A 14776-nucleotide genomic window follows, 5' to 3' on the forward strand; every position below is an offset into this window, starting at 1 on the left:
GCTCTTCTAGTCTAAGCAGAGCAACTGCTGCAATATCAGGTGATTTTCAGGCAAGACTATGTCCTATATATGCATCCAAGTGTCTTACCGTCCAGTAATCTCACCATATAGAGAAAATTTATGCTACAACCGGGCGTAAATTCTTGTGTCTAGTCACATGATAACCGCGGTAGAGACAAACGAATATATCTCCGGTGATAAAGCACTGTGAGTCTAAACCATTCATCAAATCATTATTTAGGCAACAATATTCTACCATAAGGGGAAGGAAGATAAAGCCACACAATACGCAAGTCATCAACTAGGTATCGAACTCGATACAAATATAGTTCTAGTTAGTAACTCGTCAATGGATTAGACGCAGAGTCTGGCAAATTGTGGCATTGCCAAACTAATCTTTTCCAGAGAGTGTTATCCTATGTTGCTTGTGACCCAAAACTTCATACATGCTTCTTCCCATTGTTTAATGTCTATGCTTATCATGGAACTTTTCTTTTTCAATCTTGGTCTTGGCCCCTCAACGAGGATTGAAAAAGAAAAGTTCCATGATTAGCATAGTCCATTGAAACTTAAACAAAGGGGAAGACCTCAAAAGAAGATGCTCTCTACAAAACTCACATCACACCACAAAACACCACCACTTAAACAAAAAAGGCTTTAATTTAGCCGTTTGGCCATTGACTTGCCAAGAAGACCAGCAAAAGATAAGGCCAACCAAACTTTTTTTACCACAACTCCACCAAAAAAAATTAGGGGCAGTGTCAACCCAAATAATGAATTTGACAAAATCCTTTTCCTTTTGAACATCTTTTCCCACTCAACTTAAAAAAGACAGGACTTGGATAGTGAGTTTCCACACTTGCTAAGCTAGATATCTTAATATATTAAATGCAATTAGGTTTGGTTTACCAAATATTAATGAAAACGACCCTGGTAATTAGAAGTTGCCTTACATTTTTCAACCCAACTTACCTAATTCTTTTTATAGTGCTCCTTGTTAATCCTAAAATAATCGGTTTTATGCCAAGATTACTGTTTTGTTGCTAAGTTGGATTACACGTGCTCGTGAGCATCGTACACGTAGGAACTAATTAGGAATTTAGGATACAATACGAACTTTCTTACAATAATCTATCTTTGTTGGGTACATATAAGTATGGAGATGCTTAAATTCAGGGTTGGTTCTTCGTTTATGACCATTTATTTTCAACTGAATCATGATTAGGTTTTGATTGGCCGTCAGCTAAGATCGATGGAAACATTTCTCAGGATTACCCAGGAAACTTTTGAAGACAACAGAGATCACGTACAGTACCAGTTCACTTTGGACTTTGTGTGTGTGTGTGTGTGTGAGAGAGAGAGAGAGAGAGAGAGAGAGAGAGAGAGAGAGAGAGAGAGAGAGAGGGAGGGGAAAATATGAAGAGAAGATCTCCCTATGTTTGTCCATCTATGTATTCACAATCTTCCTTGAATCCCACTTGAAAAAGATGTTGCAATAAATAAAATAAGGGTAAAATAGTTGGTTAATTTGAAATATATAGTTAATAACTTTCTCTTATTCATCAAGATATTCTTTTAAAAAAGACAACAATACATAAGAGATGTGTACAACACACGAACTTTATTACAAGAACACAACCTGGAAAAGCAAATCAACGATATTCATTAAAGATTAATATATGTACTAAAAATTCCGAAGTGTTTAATCCTACCACTTTTAATCGTTTGGTACACATAATTGCATTGAAATGGATCACAAATTTAAAGATGTTAAAGGGAGAACATACGAAATTATGGCCACCTAAAGGATAGAAGGTGAGTTGCGCATGAAGAAAACTTATCGATTTTAATTCTCTTTGAAATGTGTTGACCAAAAAAAAAAAAAAAAAAAAAAAAAAAAAAAACACAACTCCTTAAAATGATAAGATTAGAAGAGATGAAATTTTTTTCATAGCTAATTCTCTTTTAATTCTCTCTAAATAAAAAAACCGTTACTTCCATATTAAGTATGCCCTAAAATTTGAGAATTCTCTATTTCAGTTCAATCATGTTGTTTGAACTCAATATTATGTAATTGGATCGTGCAATCGAGGTCGTTGGATCGAATATAATAATGAATATTAATTGAGGGAAATTCAAATTTTTATCTTGGATGAATTACCATGATGATATTGTGGAATTATCTTTTGCGTAACGGACGAGTAAGAAGAGTCCAATGGTGCAAGGAATTTATGTGTGTTGTTGCCATGTATTTTGATGTTACTTTCAGACAAAAGGAAGACAAGTACGTAATCAGATGTCAACAAGTATATATACAATTTATTTGCGACAGAAGTTTTACTATGCATGAGGTTGGTTGGGTGTATATGGATATGCAAACAGGAGAACATAGGCTTTAGGTTGGGATCAGCCAAAGAACTAGCACGAAGATGAGACAAAAGATGGTCATCTTTGGCTGGTAAAAGATGGGATTAGCATGTACACATTTGTCACGTGGTCTTGGCTAAAATACATGGCTAGCGTCCGATGATGTTTTGTTCTAGGCTTCTCATAAGATAATCATTACCTTCAAATAAAGATCAGGATCAAGGTGGGATAGTCACCATCAAATGGTTATAATTATTTGCGAGGATTCGTGAAATTAGGATGGGATGAAGCTCCAGATTGTTTCTACGCGGAACTAAAATTGTTTCTACAACTTACCATCCAAGGCAAAGCATGTCTATATAAATACAAGTGATTTTACAACGTAGAAAGGATCTTCAACTCAACATACAAATGCTCTATACGGAATCTTCTTAAATCTGATAAAGACACTAACTGGTTCACTAACTCCTTTGTCTATACACATTCAGTTCGGTTGAACATCACTTGAGCCCTATAATCAGTCGATCTAGGAGTACCTTCAGTTTGGTTAAACAACACTACCATTTCGATTAGTTATCTATCCTAAGTCTTAGCCGGTGAAGAGCCTACAGATACTTTCGCTGAAAGAGGTCACCTCATCAGTTTTCCCAGTGAAGTGAGGTGTCCCATGATTAGTTACTCACAAGTGCATTACAGATTTTGGTTATGACGATTTCATATTATATATTTTACCCTATTCTTAGTATATTTTGGTTATTATTTTGGTGAGATTTTAATACTTTGTTTTATATTTCAAATGTAGTACATGTGACTTTATTATATGCAAAAAGTGGTGAAATGATGGAGTTTTGGAGAATCTCTAGTTGGAGTAGTTAAAGGACCAGCGCTCAATGTTGGCAGATTGACCTATTGGACTTAGTTGTGACTTTTGAGCATGAATATGACATTCTCTGGAGTTGGACCCTTCTACGAAGTTGTAGAGGACGCCCTGATCTTTAAAAATAAAATCTTTTGAGCCAGATTTGGTGTTGGTTCGGTCCAAAAACGTGAAGTATTTATGACTAGGTAGATTGCCTAGTTAGATTAGGATTGTAATTTTAAGTTATCCTTTTGTTATTTTGTTTTCTTGTTTTTTAGAAGACCTTAATTAGGTAGGTTTAGGAATAAGGTGTTGTTTATAAGCACCACCTGACCATTAAGGTTTCTCTACGCATCAATTCAGAGAACTTGGTTGGCTTTGACAATTTGTATTTTTCTTTCAGGGGTGTTTTCTATCTTTTCTTCTTAATGATATTTTTTCTTTTCAATTATGGTAATGCATAACTAATTCCCTTTTACTAGGGCGAGGTCACGAGTCTTAGCATGAGTATGTAGTCTTTTATCAATTTGCTTATGAAATTATGCATGCTTACTTTGAATTATTAATCACTGCGTTTAAACTATCTATATATTTCTTAATGCTTGATCACCATTAGGATATTTAGACAAGTAATTTGATGTAATTTCTATTGGAACATCACCTTGAAATATTGAGGAGGGCTTTTTGTGATTGATAATTGTAACTTCACCTACGGCAAACATTACGCTCTTAAGGGTTGCATGGCCTTTCGAAGGGTTTTCACAAAACTTAATGAGTCTTGCATTTACATTTGATCTGAACATTACAGACAAATTGCATGTTAGATATATTTTTTTGCTTGAACATCACGAGGAGAATATGCATTAAAAAACCCAATCTTCAAAGTTTGCATGTATTATTCATAACTAATTGGTAGAATTATATAAGATTGTTAATGGCGACGGTAAATCCTAGTCCCATTTATAATTAAATTTTCCAAAAACTATTTTATTCTTTTCTGTTTTTGCCGAACATAATTCTTTTTCACTTTTGATTATTTTATTTCTTCTTTTATCTTTAATTTCACAATCTCAATTCTTCTTATAAATCTGTTTCAAATAATTAATTAAGGATTCATTTAATTACAAATTATTCATATCAATTCTTGTAGAGAACGACCTTACTTGAGCTGTTTATACTACTATTACCTTGTTCTCTTGGGAGTAAGTTAAAGTGTTTTTATCCTTATTTTTGCAGGTAGTAAAATTCCATAATTTGGCATTCAGACGGCCGAACTACTTTTACCGTAAAGATGCTCATTTCCTTTGAGCATATTTGTCTCTACAACCTGATTCCTTCGGCACACCTATATCTTTACACATATGGTTAAAGCAGCCAAACCTAGTGCAGAAGATCCTAAACTTAGTAGTGAATTGCATAGCCTTGTCTTTAGGTTCTAGAATCCAAGGTTGAGAGTGTTCCTTCCTTGGTCAAAAGTCAATAACGCGTTTCATCACCACAACACTACATTCATCCTATCCACCCCCGTCCAAGATCAATAGCGAATTGGCACACCTGCATCGGCAATATCGTAGAAGAACGTAATTAGTTTAGTAGTTACTCGCCTTGCGTGCCACATAAGTTCTATATACTAAACTCAACACATGTATACCAAACAAGTCATATACATGTTGTTGCTCACTCTTAATCTGTATAAAAGAAGCCGATTCGCACTCGCTCTGTTTGTTAACTGACAAGATTATAGTAAACCAATAGTTGGTAACAGCCCCAATAGATCATTGCCCAATTTCTAAATCATTCTGAAAGTGATCAAACTGATGGGTTACTTTTTATAATGCAAACTTTTTCAGTTTTCGATTCTAGACGTTGTTAAACAGAAAACCTGACCAAATTAACTAAAGGAGGAGGTATTCCCATATAGCAACGGTTAATTATTAAATTAAAAGGTTTCTTTACAATTACATTATAGTATGATTGATATTTCTTCATGATCCACTTAAGTGAGTCCTACATATAGAATATTTAAATCTGCCCTCAATTACATTGAGGAAGCCTTTAAGGGAAGGGATCCTCATTTTTTATTTTATTTTATTTTATAAAAATGGGGATTAGTTGTGGGTTGACACCACATCAAACTTTAACGATCCAAACCGTCTATTTTTCAAGTTGTACCTCATAGATCATCCTTACAAAATATTAGCCAAATCGGAAATATTTAAGACATCTAATTGGGTTCAAAAAAATTAACAAATACTTTGTCATATAAGAAACAATGAAATTTTATTTTGATAATTAAACAAGCAAATGGTTTCGGATTGAATTGAATTTTTGCAAGGATGATCTATGAATCGAAACTTACAAAATAAATGGTTCGGATCATTGAAGTTCGACATGGAGTGGGCCTCACACATAATCCCTTTTTATTGAAAACAATAAAAATCCCTTTGCATAAAGGACTTGGTAATTAAGATTCTATATGTTTATATTTTCTCATGCATGACCTGGAAATCACTGAGCAAGTCATACTGCAGATTTCACATTAATTTTTCATATTTCAACCAATCCATCCTCTTCGATCTGTTCATGAATCATATGATATTTTATAGCACAAACTCGGCGAAGGCCACAAGACTCACTCACTCACTTACCACCAATGTCTATACCTTTTTGCGTGCAACAAATTAATATAATCTTAAAGCTTTTCTAGAATACACTAATGTATGTAATGCATTGATATTTCAATAATTGAATTAAAACTGTTAAAATGTGATTATGCAAATTTAATCGTCCAATTAATCCATTTATACTATATACCGGTGTATTTGTAGAACTCTCGATAGGGTCAATCACTCCATTTCTAATTTTTCATAGATTCTTCACCACCCAACATGTTTGTTTATTGTCCTCACTTGATAGTAACTTGTCATCCTTTGCATTAATATATCGATAATTATTAACAAACAAAAGTACTTTGAAGATGTTGATAATGGACCAAAACAATGATAGTTACATACCCAAAAGAGAGTTATTAGAATTGTTAGTACCAAGCTATCTTTTAGCACTTACTAACAACACTTGGGGCATGCGCAACAGTACTACATTGTTTAATTTGTGTAGTTTGATATATTGAAGGGTAAATGTACCATCACTTTCCCATGCAAAAGCTTTCGTCTGTTTTTTGGTATAGCGAGCTGGAGTTAAGAGGCACGTAACCGATCACTGCACAATGCTCCACAATATCCTTATTTTCTTATTTTATATATATGTGTGTATATATAGTATAATTGTTGGAGAACAATTCAGAAATAGATAAAAATAACAGAAATAACAGAACTTGAAATACTTTATTGACGAAAAATACTTGCGATACAAAATGAAATAAAATTTATACTAACTTGATTAACCATGGGTAGAGACTAGCGCAAAAGCTATGTCCTTCTAACAGTATTTCCGTTCTACTTTAGTGCTTGTGGTTCTACGACGTCTGCTTGACAAGGATACAACTTCCTAATTCTATAACCCACACTAGATTATAGAATTCTAGCGACTTGTTTTGTGTGTTTACTCTCTGGAAATTTTTGTACAAAAGAGAAAGAGGAAGAAAAAGATGATCCTATTTGGAAACTGTGATTGCAAATATATAGGTTGTTTCACACCCTTTCAAATACCTGTTGAGCGTATTTGAAAACACACAACTCTTTCTAAGAGCTGTGTCTCTTAATCAAACATTTCTTAATTAATATGTTAATTAAAAAACTTAATCTGAAATTAAAATTAATGAACTTGGATTCATTTTAACTTCCAAGGCCCCAAGGTCCTTGTCTTGATTAATTAATATTAATTGTATTAAGCTATATTATACAAACCTAATCCACACAACCATAAAACCCAATGTTTCAATCAATTTCCAAACGGTTCAAGTTCTAATTACTAGAACAAAGGACTAGACCTATATAAATGGCAATGGGAACTAAAAGTTCCCTGATGTGGGACACTAAGAGTCTCTAAACTCCAGCAATAATTGAAGTTTCAATATAAAACGTCCTAATCCAAGGCATGATATGCACGCACCAAGATGTCCCAAAGTCCAAATGAGAAGCACCATAACGAGAAGGGAAAGTGATGGCTGCTCTTAATGCTTGTTGAGGAAAGGACGAGGAACAAGAACAGAAAAAGGAACACTCAAACACACCACTTGATCGTACTTTGCCAAAAATTTAGCTCTCACATCGTTATGTAAAGTTTTTACTTCATGTGTTATAATATAAGCATACGAATCATATTTACGTTTTAAGTTACAATATCTATAAATAAACCCACGCGCTAACATGAATGAATTGGTTACATAAGGTGACGGTGACCTAGAGAAAACTTTCTTTTCACCTTCCTCCATTTATATGTAGCTTGCATTGCTCTCGTTATCATCTTTTTGCTGCAAGTAAACATCGGTTTCATCATCATCGTTATGCAAAAGCAAATACAACCAACAACCCAAAAGAAAGAAAAAAGAATTCCCCGACACCACCGAACCACAAAGTTGAAAGTTCATCCGCACAAAGAGTAGTGTACTACTGTTACTACTACGGCACTATTATATATATACACTAGCTTTCAAGCACGCGCTCACACAGGTACACAAGATATTTTTTGAAAGCGTGATTTGTATGTTTTAAATGTATTTATATGCGTGAATTGACAAAAAGAAAGTCAAATAATATCGTTTGTTAAAAAAAAAATTATTTGACAACTAATTTAATCACATTATTATGCGCGTGCAAAAGACCATTTTTTATAACCGGCATAACACACCTCTTAAGATGTTTTGAACGTGTTTAAAAATAGAGAAAATAATATTTAATGAACAACTGATTGAATCACATTATTGCTAGCCTATTGTGAGCTACTAATAAATATAAAATAAAAAACTGCACAAAAAGAATTAATTCTTAAAAAACACTATTAAATTGACGAAAATACTCCTGCCACATTTGATGCATTATTTTGGACTGCTTTTGAAGTTTTTTGTTTGAGAGGCATTTCCATCCAAACTTTTTTTTTGGTGAAGCATGTAACACCAAAAATCAATGTTCAAAAGCCTGCTAGCTTAATGCATAAGATACATGCATATATATATATATATGGGGGCGAATTGGTGGCACTATTTTTTTACATAATTTTGTACACGTTTTTGTGGGTCCTACTCTGTAGTGTAGGTTATCGATCCTAATCACCTATCTTTTAGAACATCATTCATGTTTATCCTTGCATAAAATTAGACAAACCCAAAACCATTAGGACATTCATTTGCAGTGAAGAAAGTGTAGGAATACAGTTCTACCAAGGAAGTCTAACCCTTAATCTAATGATCGTATGATTTTAAATTTGAGTGATTTGTAAACATGATCTTTGGGGGAAGACCTAAAAGATGAACGGTTCGGATTGTTGAAATATATTACAAAGTGAATCTCATAAAAACCTGCTTCAAAATAAAAAAGTGGTCCATGAATTCGTACCTATTTATATATAAATGTTTGTTAAGATATATGATATGTGCATCTTGTCCTACATGTGAATATGAATGTAACATCAGTACTAGTACATCTCATAAATTTAGAGTCTAGTCAATGTCACAATGTTTATAATATTGCCACTGCCCATAACTAGAAAGATACTAATTAATTAGAACATAATTAACGAAAAAGAGAATTTAGGAAAAAGGATCCCCTTCTCCTACCTAGCATATAATCAAGGACAAATGATATGGTATAATCAAGGCCCCAAAGGTGATTTGGGAAAAAGCTTTAGTTATGCTTATATGCTTTCCCAATTTTTCTTTTGCATGCACAAATTCAAGAGGATATTCCAACAAGGGTCACGTAGCCCAAGATTTCCTCGTTGATAAATGACTACCCACTTTTGGATTTTCTCTTTATCCACACTTGTTTTTCACTCGTTAATTTTTTTTTTATTTGATTTGATTTAACGACAAAAAAAAAAAAGAAAAAAAAAAAAAAAGAGAGAATATGCAGCAAAATGATGTGTCGAAATCAACTCTGGTCCGAATCGCATTTTTGGAGATTGAAGAGAATTGTTGTTTTGGAAAGTTGGTAAAGCAAAACCCAGAAAAGATAAATGAACCCCACAAGAAACCAAAGGCTGCGTTTGGCTAGAAGAGGATCTAAAAAGCCACATCAATTTACAAAAAAGATACATTGGCTAACAAAAGGAAAATATAAAGTTGAGGGGATTGCATATCCTTTTTACAACTCGAAAAACAAAACCCATATCCTTTCCTCTTCCTTCATCTCTTCTATTCCCACCCCCAACATTTGCTCAGTCTACCCACCTAGGGCCACAGGGAAGTTACAATGGCAACCCCAAAATTTAAAACCCAAAATAAAATTGAAAAAAAAAAAAAGGAAAAAAATGTTGGAAACTAATTTGGATTCTTTACGGAATTAGATTTCTCTGGGGTCGACAAAAATAGACATGCCGGGTGGCGACTTAGTCCAGTCACCCACAGAGCCGTCACTGTAGTCCTCCCCGAGCCGCTTGATGCACCACAAATCCTCGGCGCACGATAGACTCTTCCAGTGCGGGATTCCTAACCTAAGCGGCTCCCGGCTCGACACCTCCGTCGCCACAACCCCGCACCCGCGCTCTTTCGCCAAGTTGTGCGCGTGGCCGCACAGCGCCTTCACGAACTTCGCCGCGAGTGGGCCCTCCCCTCCGAGCCCGTACAAGAAGTGGACCCCGAAAGGCCTGAAAATGTCGGGCACCGACGGCAGCTGCATCCACGGAAAGACCCGATCCACCAACCTCGTCGTCTTCGCGAGCATGCGCTTCACAAGCGACACGCCCTTGACCTCCAACGTGAAAACGTCCTTCGAGTTCCATACGCTGAGGACGGCCCAGGACTCGGGCGGGTCAGCCAAAAAGTGATCCGCGCCGGGCCACGTCTCCGCCGTCACGCTTCCACGCGGCACTGCTAGGAAAGTGCCGAGGCTGAGGCGGTTGCTGAGGACGGAGTCAATGTCGCGGGGGAAGAACTCTGTAGTGGCGAAACGGCGGCGGTAGAGTGCCTCAGAGTCGGAGGGGGAGAGGTGGATGACGGTGACGCGGGAGGAGAGTTTGACCCTGTGGGCGTAGACCGGGTTGACGAGGATGGTGGGCGTACGGAACTTGGTGTAGCCGCATTTGTCGACGAAGAGGTTCACGGAGGCTTGGTTATCGTTCTCGGTGGCCATGTACGAATACTCCGCCCCATTTTCTCGGAACCACTCCTCCACTCTCTGCACTAGCTTTAACCCTATTCCCATCCTCCTGTAACAGAATAAAAATAAATAAATTAATTAATATTTAAAAAAATAGGGAAATGAAGCTTCTGTTCTTTAATTTTCTGTGGGGCTGAGAAGGACTTGGATGACTAGGTACACCCGTCGTTAATAACACAATGTCACGTTGGAACGTTATAATGTGACGTTACTGTAACTGTGTATCCCGTCTATCTAAGTCGGGTGCGGTGACAAAATAGGAGGGTGTGTAGAGTAGTAAGTAGTGTACCTGTGAGAAGGAGAGACTCGGAGGCCCAAGATGTACGCGAGTTTGGTGTAAACAGGGAGGGGCTTGGGAGTAACATCATCAGCGGTAACGTTTTTACCGTTTCTAGAGTGTTTCTTGCCGCATGCAACGGTTTTGATGCAACCTCTTATCATCCCCACTATCTCCTTGTCTTTCTCCTCCCCCACCAGCTCTGCCACCTACAAAAACTCAAATAATCAGCACCAAATATTTGTAAACTAAGTTAAACCAATCAATTCTTCGTTTAATTTTTGGGAAGAAAAGAAGTTGTAAATACGGTTGGCCGGTTGTTTGTTATTACGTACCAGCATGAGATAGGCAGGAGAGTGGCGGACCCTGCAAATCGGGTCGCCGAGGAGGTCGGTAAATATGGAGAGTCCGCCGCTGGGACCGACCTCGCACCGCCTCTCGACGTTTTGTACCATTTCGCAGTCCTTGCTCGGGTCGAACTCCCTCACCACTAAACTAAAAACCCTTCCGTTATCCTCACCCATATTTAATGATCAGATTGGGGTGCGTATATCAGAACGAAGTCGTCCGGATTAGTTACTCGGCGCACCTGAGTTTTTCAGGACGGAGGTGAATGGGAAGGGAAGAAGAAGGTGTGTGTTTATACAGGGGGAGTGAGAGAGGGAGGAGGGAGCGGAAATACCGTGAGTTGTAAGCAAGAAAGGGTAAGCAGAGCAAGCTGTACATCTCACCTCCATCATCGCAATACCATATATAGGCTTCAGGTTTCTGCGGGCCCCACTTAAAATCCTCGAAAACATTAAAAAAAAAACATCCCCTACAATTTAGAATTAGATTTCGGAAAATCCCCACTGATTTAAAGTTAGAATTAATCTGAAAAACGAAAAGTTGGGGAATTTGTTTTTGGAATTGGGATGGAACTTGGAAGAGGAGAGAGAGAGGGCCGTTTTTAGTTCATGATTGTGGAGATACAAGTGCCCTTCCCCTTCCCCTTAAATACCTGATTTTTTGGGCTTTTCCTTTCCCCTATTTCCCTCCCCATCTCCCCTCCCTCTCTCTCTAGAATTTCATCTCTCCACCTTCTCTTTCTTTTTTTCGTTCTACTTTTTGGATTTTATTAAATTAACAAAATGCACAAAAGGCAGAAAGCTTTGTTAAATTCGGTGGTGCTGCTAAGTGCTGTCTGTTTTTATGTCTTTTTATCTCCCCTTTTCTCTTCTGTCCCCGTCTATTTTAGCTTTTCCGTCCCCCCTCCAATACCAAAAAAAAAAACACACTAGCACTAGTTCTATACTATATATGATAATATAAAAATAATAATACTAATAATAACTCCTACTTCATAATTGTCATCATGTGCTTCCTTATATATAAATTTTTCGTTTTTCTATATTTAAAGGAAACAAAACTTTGGTGGTTGTTTTTGCAAATTTTAATCTCAAAATGATGTGATCAGATAATAAAAGTAATAATGATGTTAAATGTAAAAAAGAATAATGGGGGGTTAATATATAAGAAATCCAAAACAAACAAAAAATCATAACAGAAAAAAGAACTTAAAAGGGAAATGGCGGCTTTGGCTGCGCGCAGTCGTGGTTTTGTTTTTTCCAAGTTTTTATCATTTATTTCTACGGGAAAGGAGGCGTTTGCCATCATCATCCCATTTCTAATCTTTATCCTTTCAATTTAATCCCCCTTCTCTCATCCATCCATCCATCCCATCCCATCATCATCATACGTATGTAAGAGAGCTCAATTTAAATAAATAGATTTATTAATTCAATAATATACAAGTATTTATGTTCTTCAAAAAAAATAAACTGTCTTAACAAAATCATCGACTGATTTTTTTTTAATAATAAAAAATAATTTATTGTTATACGAAGAGTTGTTTACATAATTAAATGTATTATTAGTAAAAAAAATACCACGAAGTAATAGTCCTTCACATGTAAATCTTTTTCGACATGACCTGACAAGAGAACAAGCGAATAGAACGAATTGGTTTTAGATATTCCCAAATCTAATGCAAGTGAAAATTGACGACGTGGCGCATTTCATGCCCTCTGTTTAGGGAGGCAACTTCCTGGATTTTGGGCCGTCGATTGTACTTGCTGACTTACTACCGACGAGAAGTGGATGAGTAATGCTGCTGCAACTCCTGCAAAAGCGGGATTTCGCTTTTGACAACCACATCAATATCATCATCATAACATTTTATATTTTCCAGATGGACGACTGAGATAGTATCGTTCTACGGGCAGCTAAGCGACGCCGTCCTACTCATGGATAGGCAGCCACCATCCTACGCCGATTTAAAAAGATGTTGATAAGTGATTTTTTTTATAAAGTGATCATCTCGCAACCGTTGATTCGATTTTTTTCGAGTAGTTTACACCGTGGTGGATGGGACGCCGCAGCATCCAAGTGCTGCCGTTTCCAATCCATAGAGAACGTTAGATTACATGCAACGTCTCGACAATGATTGGAAATTCGAAAGAAGTGGACACGTCGCCATAAATTTGGCCAACAAATTAATGCATATTGGGTTTATTAATCATTTATATTCAATCATTTTCTCTTAAAACATTATAAATGGGTCAATAAACCAAAATTATATTTGGACAAACTTGCAAAATGATTCAAGGTTTAGGGAATAATCTTGTATATATACAATGACAGATATATATTAAGGTCTTTCATAGTAGTTTGAATGATTGTGATAATTTTACATAAGAATCAGACATCTGAATTTAATACTTATAACACTACTATTACATTAGTATGAGTTCAATATATTGATATCACACTCATGAGTTCCATGTATTACCATCATACTCAAAATTTTCAGCCTACTCTAAGAATGCGATTCCTATATGAGTTTATTATATTAGTATCACACTCATTTTTTTTTTTCGAGTTATTGTAAAAGGTCTAAGGCATTCCACAACAATTCAGGTGAGTGTAACACCTATATGTAGGAATCAGACATCTTGAATTTGATTTCTATAACACTACTCCTATACTAGTGTGAGTTCAATATGTTTGTACCAGACTCATGAGTTTGATATATTGAACTCATGAGTTCAATAAATTGGTATCACACTCAAGTTTTTAACCTACTGTAGAAGTGTGATTCTTATATTAGTTCAATATATTGGTATCACGCTCACTTTTTTTTTAGCTTACTGCAAAAGGCCTATAGGATAAAGGAATAAACTAGTATTGGACTCGTCATGCACGTTAAAATTAAACTTAAAAACCACTCATTTTATAAGTGAAAGAAATATCTTAAGCCGAAATACTTAGTGATTATAGAATAACTATTTTAAATTCATTTAGACTACAATGAGGGTACTCAAACTTTGGTATAGATAGTGAAGCACATTTCTCTATCCTATTTGGCTCAACTTAAGATTGCGGAGGAAGAAGTTAAAGTGGGGCATAAAAAACTCTTCAAATTTGTTTCGTTTGCTATAATATTACTACTTTTGTGATAATGGGCCAAAATTATTGAGCACATTAAAATTAAAAACATGAGAAAGAGGAAAAATGTGAGAAAAGCAAATAATAGACACGCAAGGCGTAGAGGCAATATCTCATACACATTATTTTGTACACTAGACTTAATTTATACTATAGACATATGTAGACATTTTTTTGTAAGTTTTTATAAAGCCAACAACCTTAACAAAAAAAACAAAATAGTGGCAGAACCCTAAAATACTTAAGGTAGTGTTATTCACGAATATTTTTTTATTTCTCACACATTCCTTCCAATTTTCGGCCATTAAATTGAATGAATTGAAGAAAAATCAAATGACATAAATTAACAAAGAGTGTGTGGAAGGTAAAAAATGTGTGTAGATAGCACCACTCAATATATGGTCAATAAAAATCTCATTAACAATCAATCAAATATCTTAAAGACAATTCAGTCATTTTAATAGTTTGAAAGTCCAAAATACCCTTAGTTAATAAAAATCTTAAGAATAAGAA

General features: G+C 35.7%; 1 protein-coding gene across 1 annotated transcript; it reads right to left on the minus strand.

Moving 5' to 3' along the window:
• Positions 1 to 9387: 9387 nt before the first annotated feature.
• Positions 9388 to 11501, minus strand: LOC137746593 (putative N-acetyltransferase HLS1). Its single transcript, XM_068486606.2, has 3 exons — positions 11113 to 11501; positions 10790 to 10986; positions 9388 to 10549 (listed from the first exon to the last, which is right to left on the minus strand). Exons 1-3 carry the CDS (start codon positions 11299 to 11301, stop codon positions 9685 to 9687), a joined length of 1251 nt encoding a protein of 416 aa, XP_068342707.2. The 5' UTR covers positions 11302 to 11501; the 3' UTR covers positions 9388 to 9684.
• Between the last annotated feature and the right edge of the window lie 3275 nt (positions 11502 to 14776).

This window comes from Pyrus communis, chromosome 2 (genome assembly GCF_041283825.1).
Source record: "Pyrus communis isolate YQ-2024b chromosome 2, ASM4128382v1, whole genome shotgun sequence".
Classification (NCBI taxonomy): domain Eukaryota; kingdom Viridiplantae; phylum Streptophyta; class Magnoliopsida; order Rosales; family Rosaceae; genus Pyrus; species Pyrus communis.

What these genes read in the sequence shown, in the direction of transcription:
- LOC137746593 (XM_068486606.2), bottom strand. Translation starts at nt 11,301, where the DNA reads ATGGGTGAGGATAACGGAAGGGTTTTTAGTTTAGTGGTGAGGGAGTTC. An exon ending in CTCCTGCCTATCTCATGCTG is followed by an intron (nt 10,987 to 11,112) that starts GTACGTAATAAC and finishes GAGTTTTTGTAG; the next exon opens with GTGGCAGAGCTGGTGGGGGA. An exon ending in CGAGTCTCTCCTTCTCACAG is followed by an intron (nt 10,550 to 10,789) that starts GTACACTACTTA and finishes ATTCTGTTACAG; the next exon opens with GAGGATGGGAATAGGGTTAA.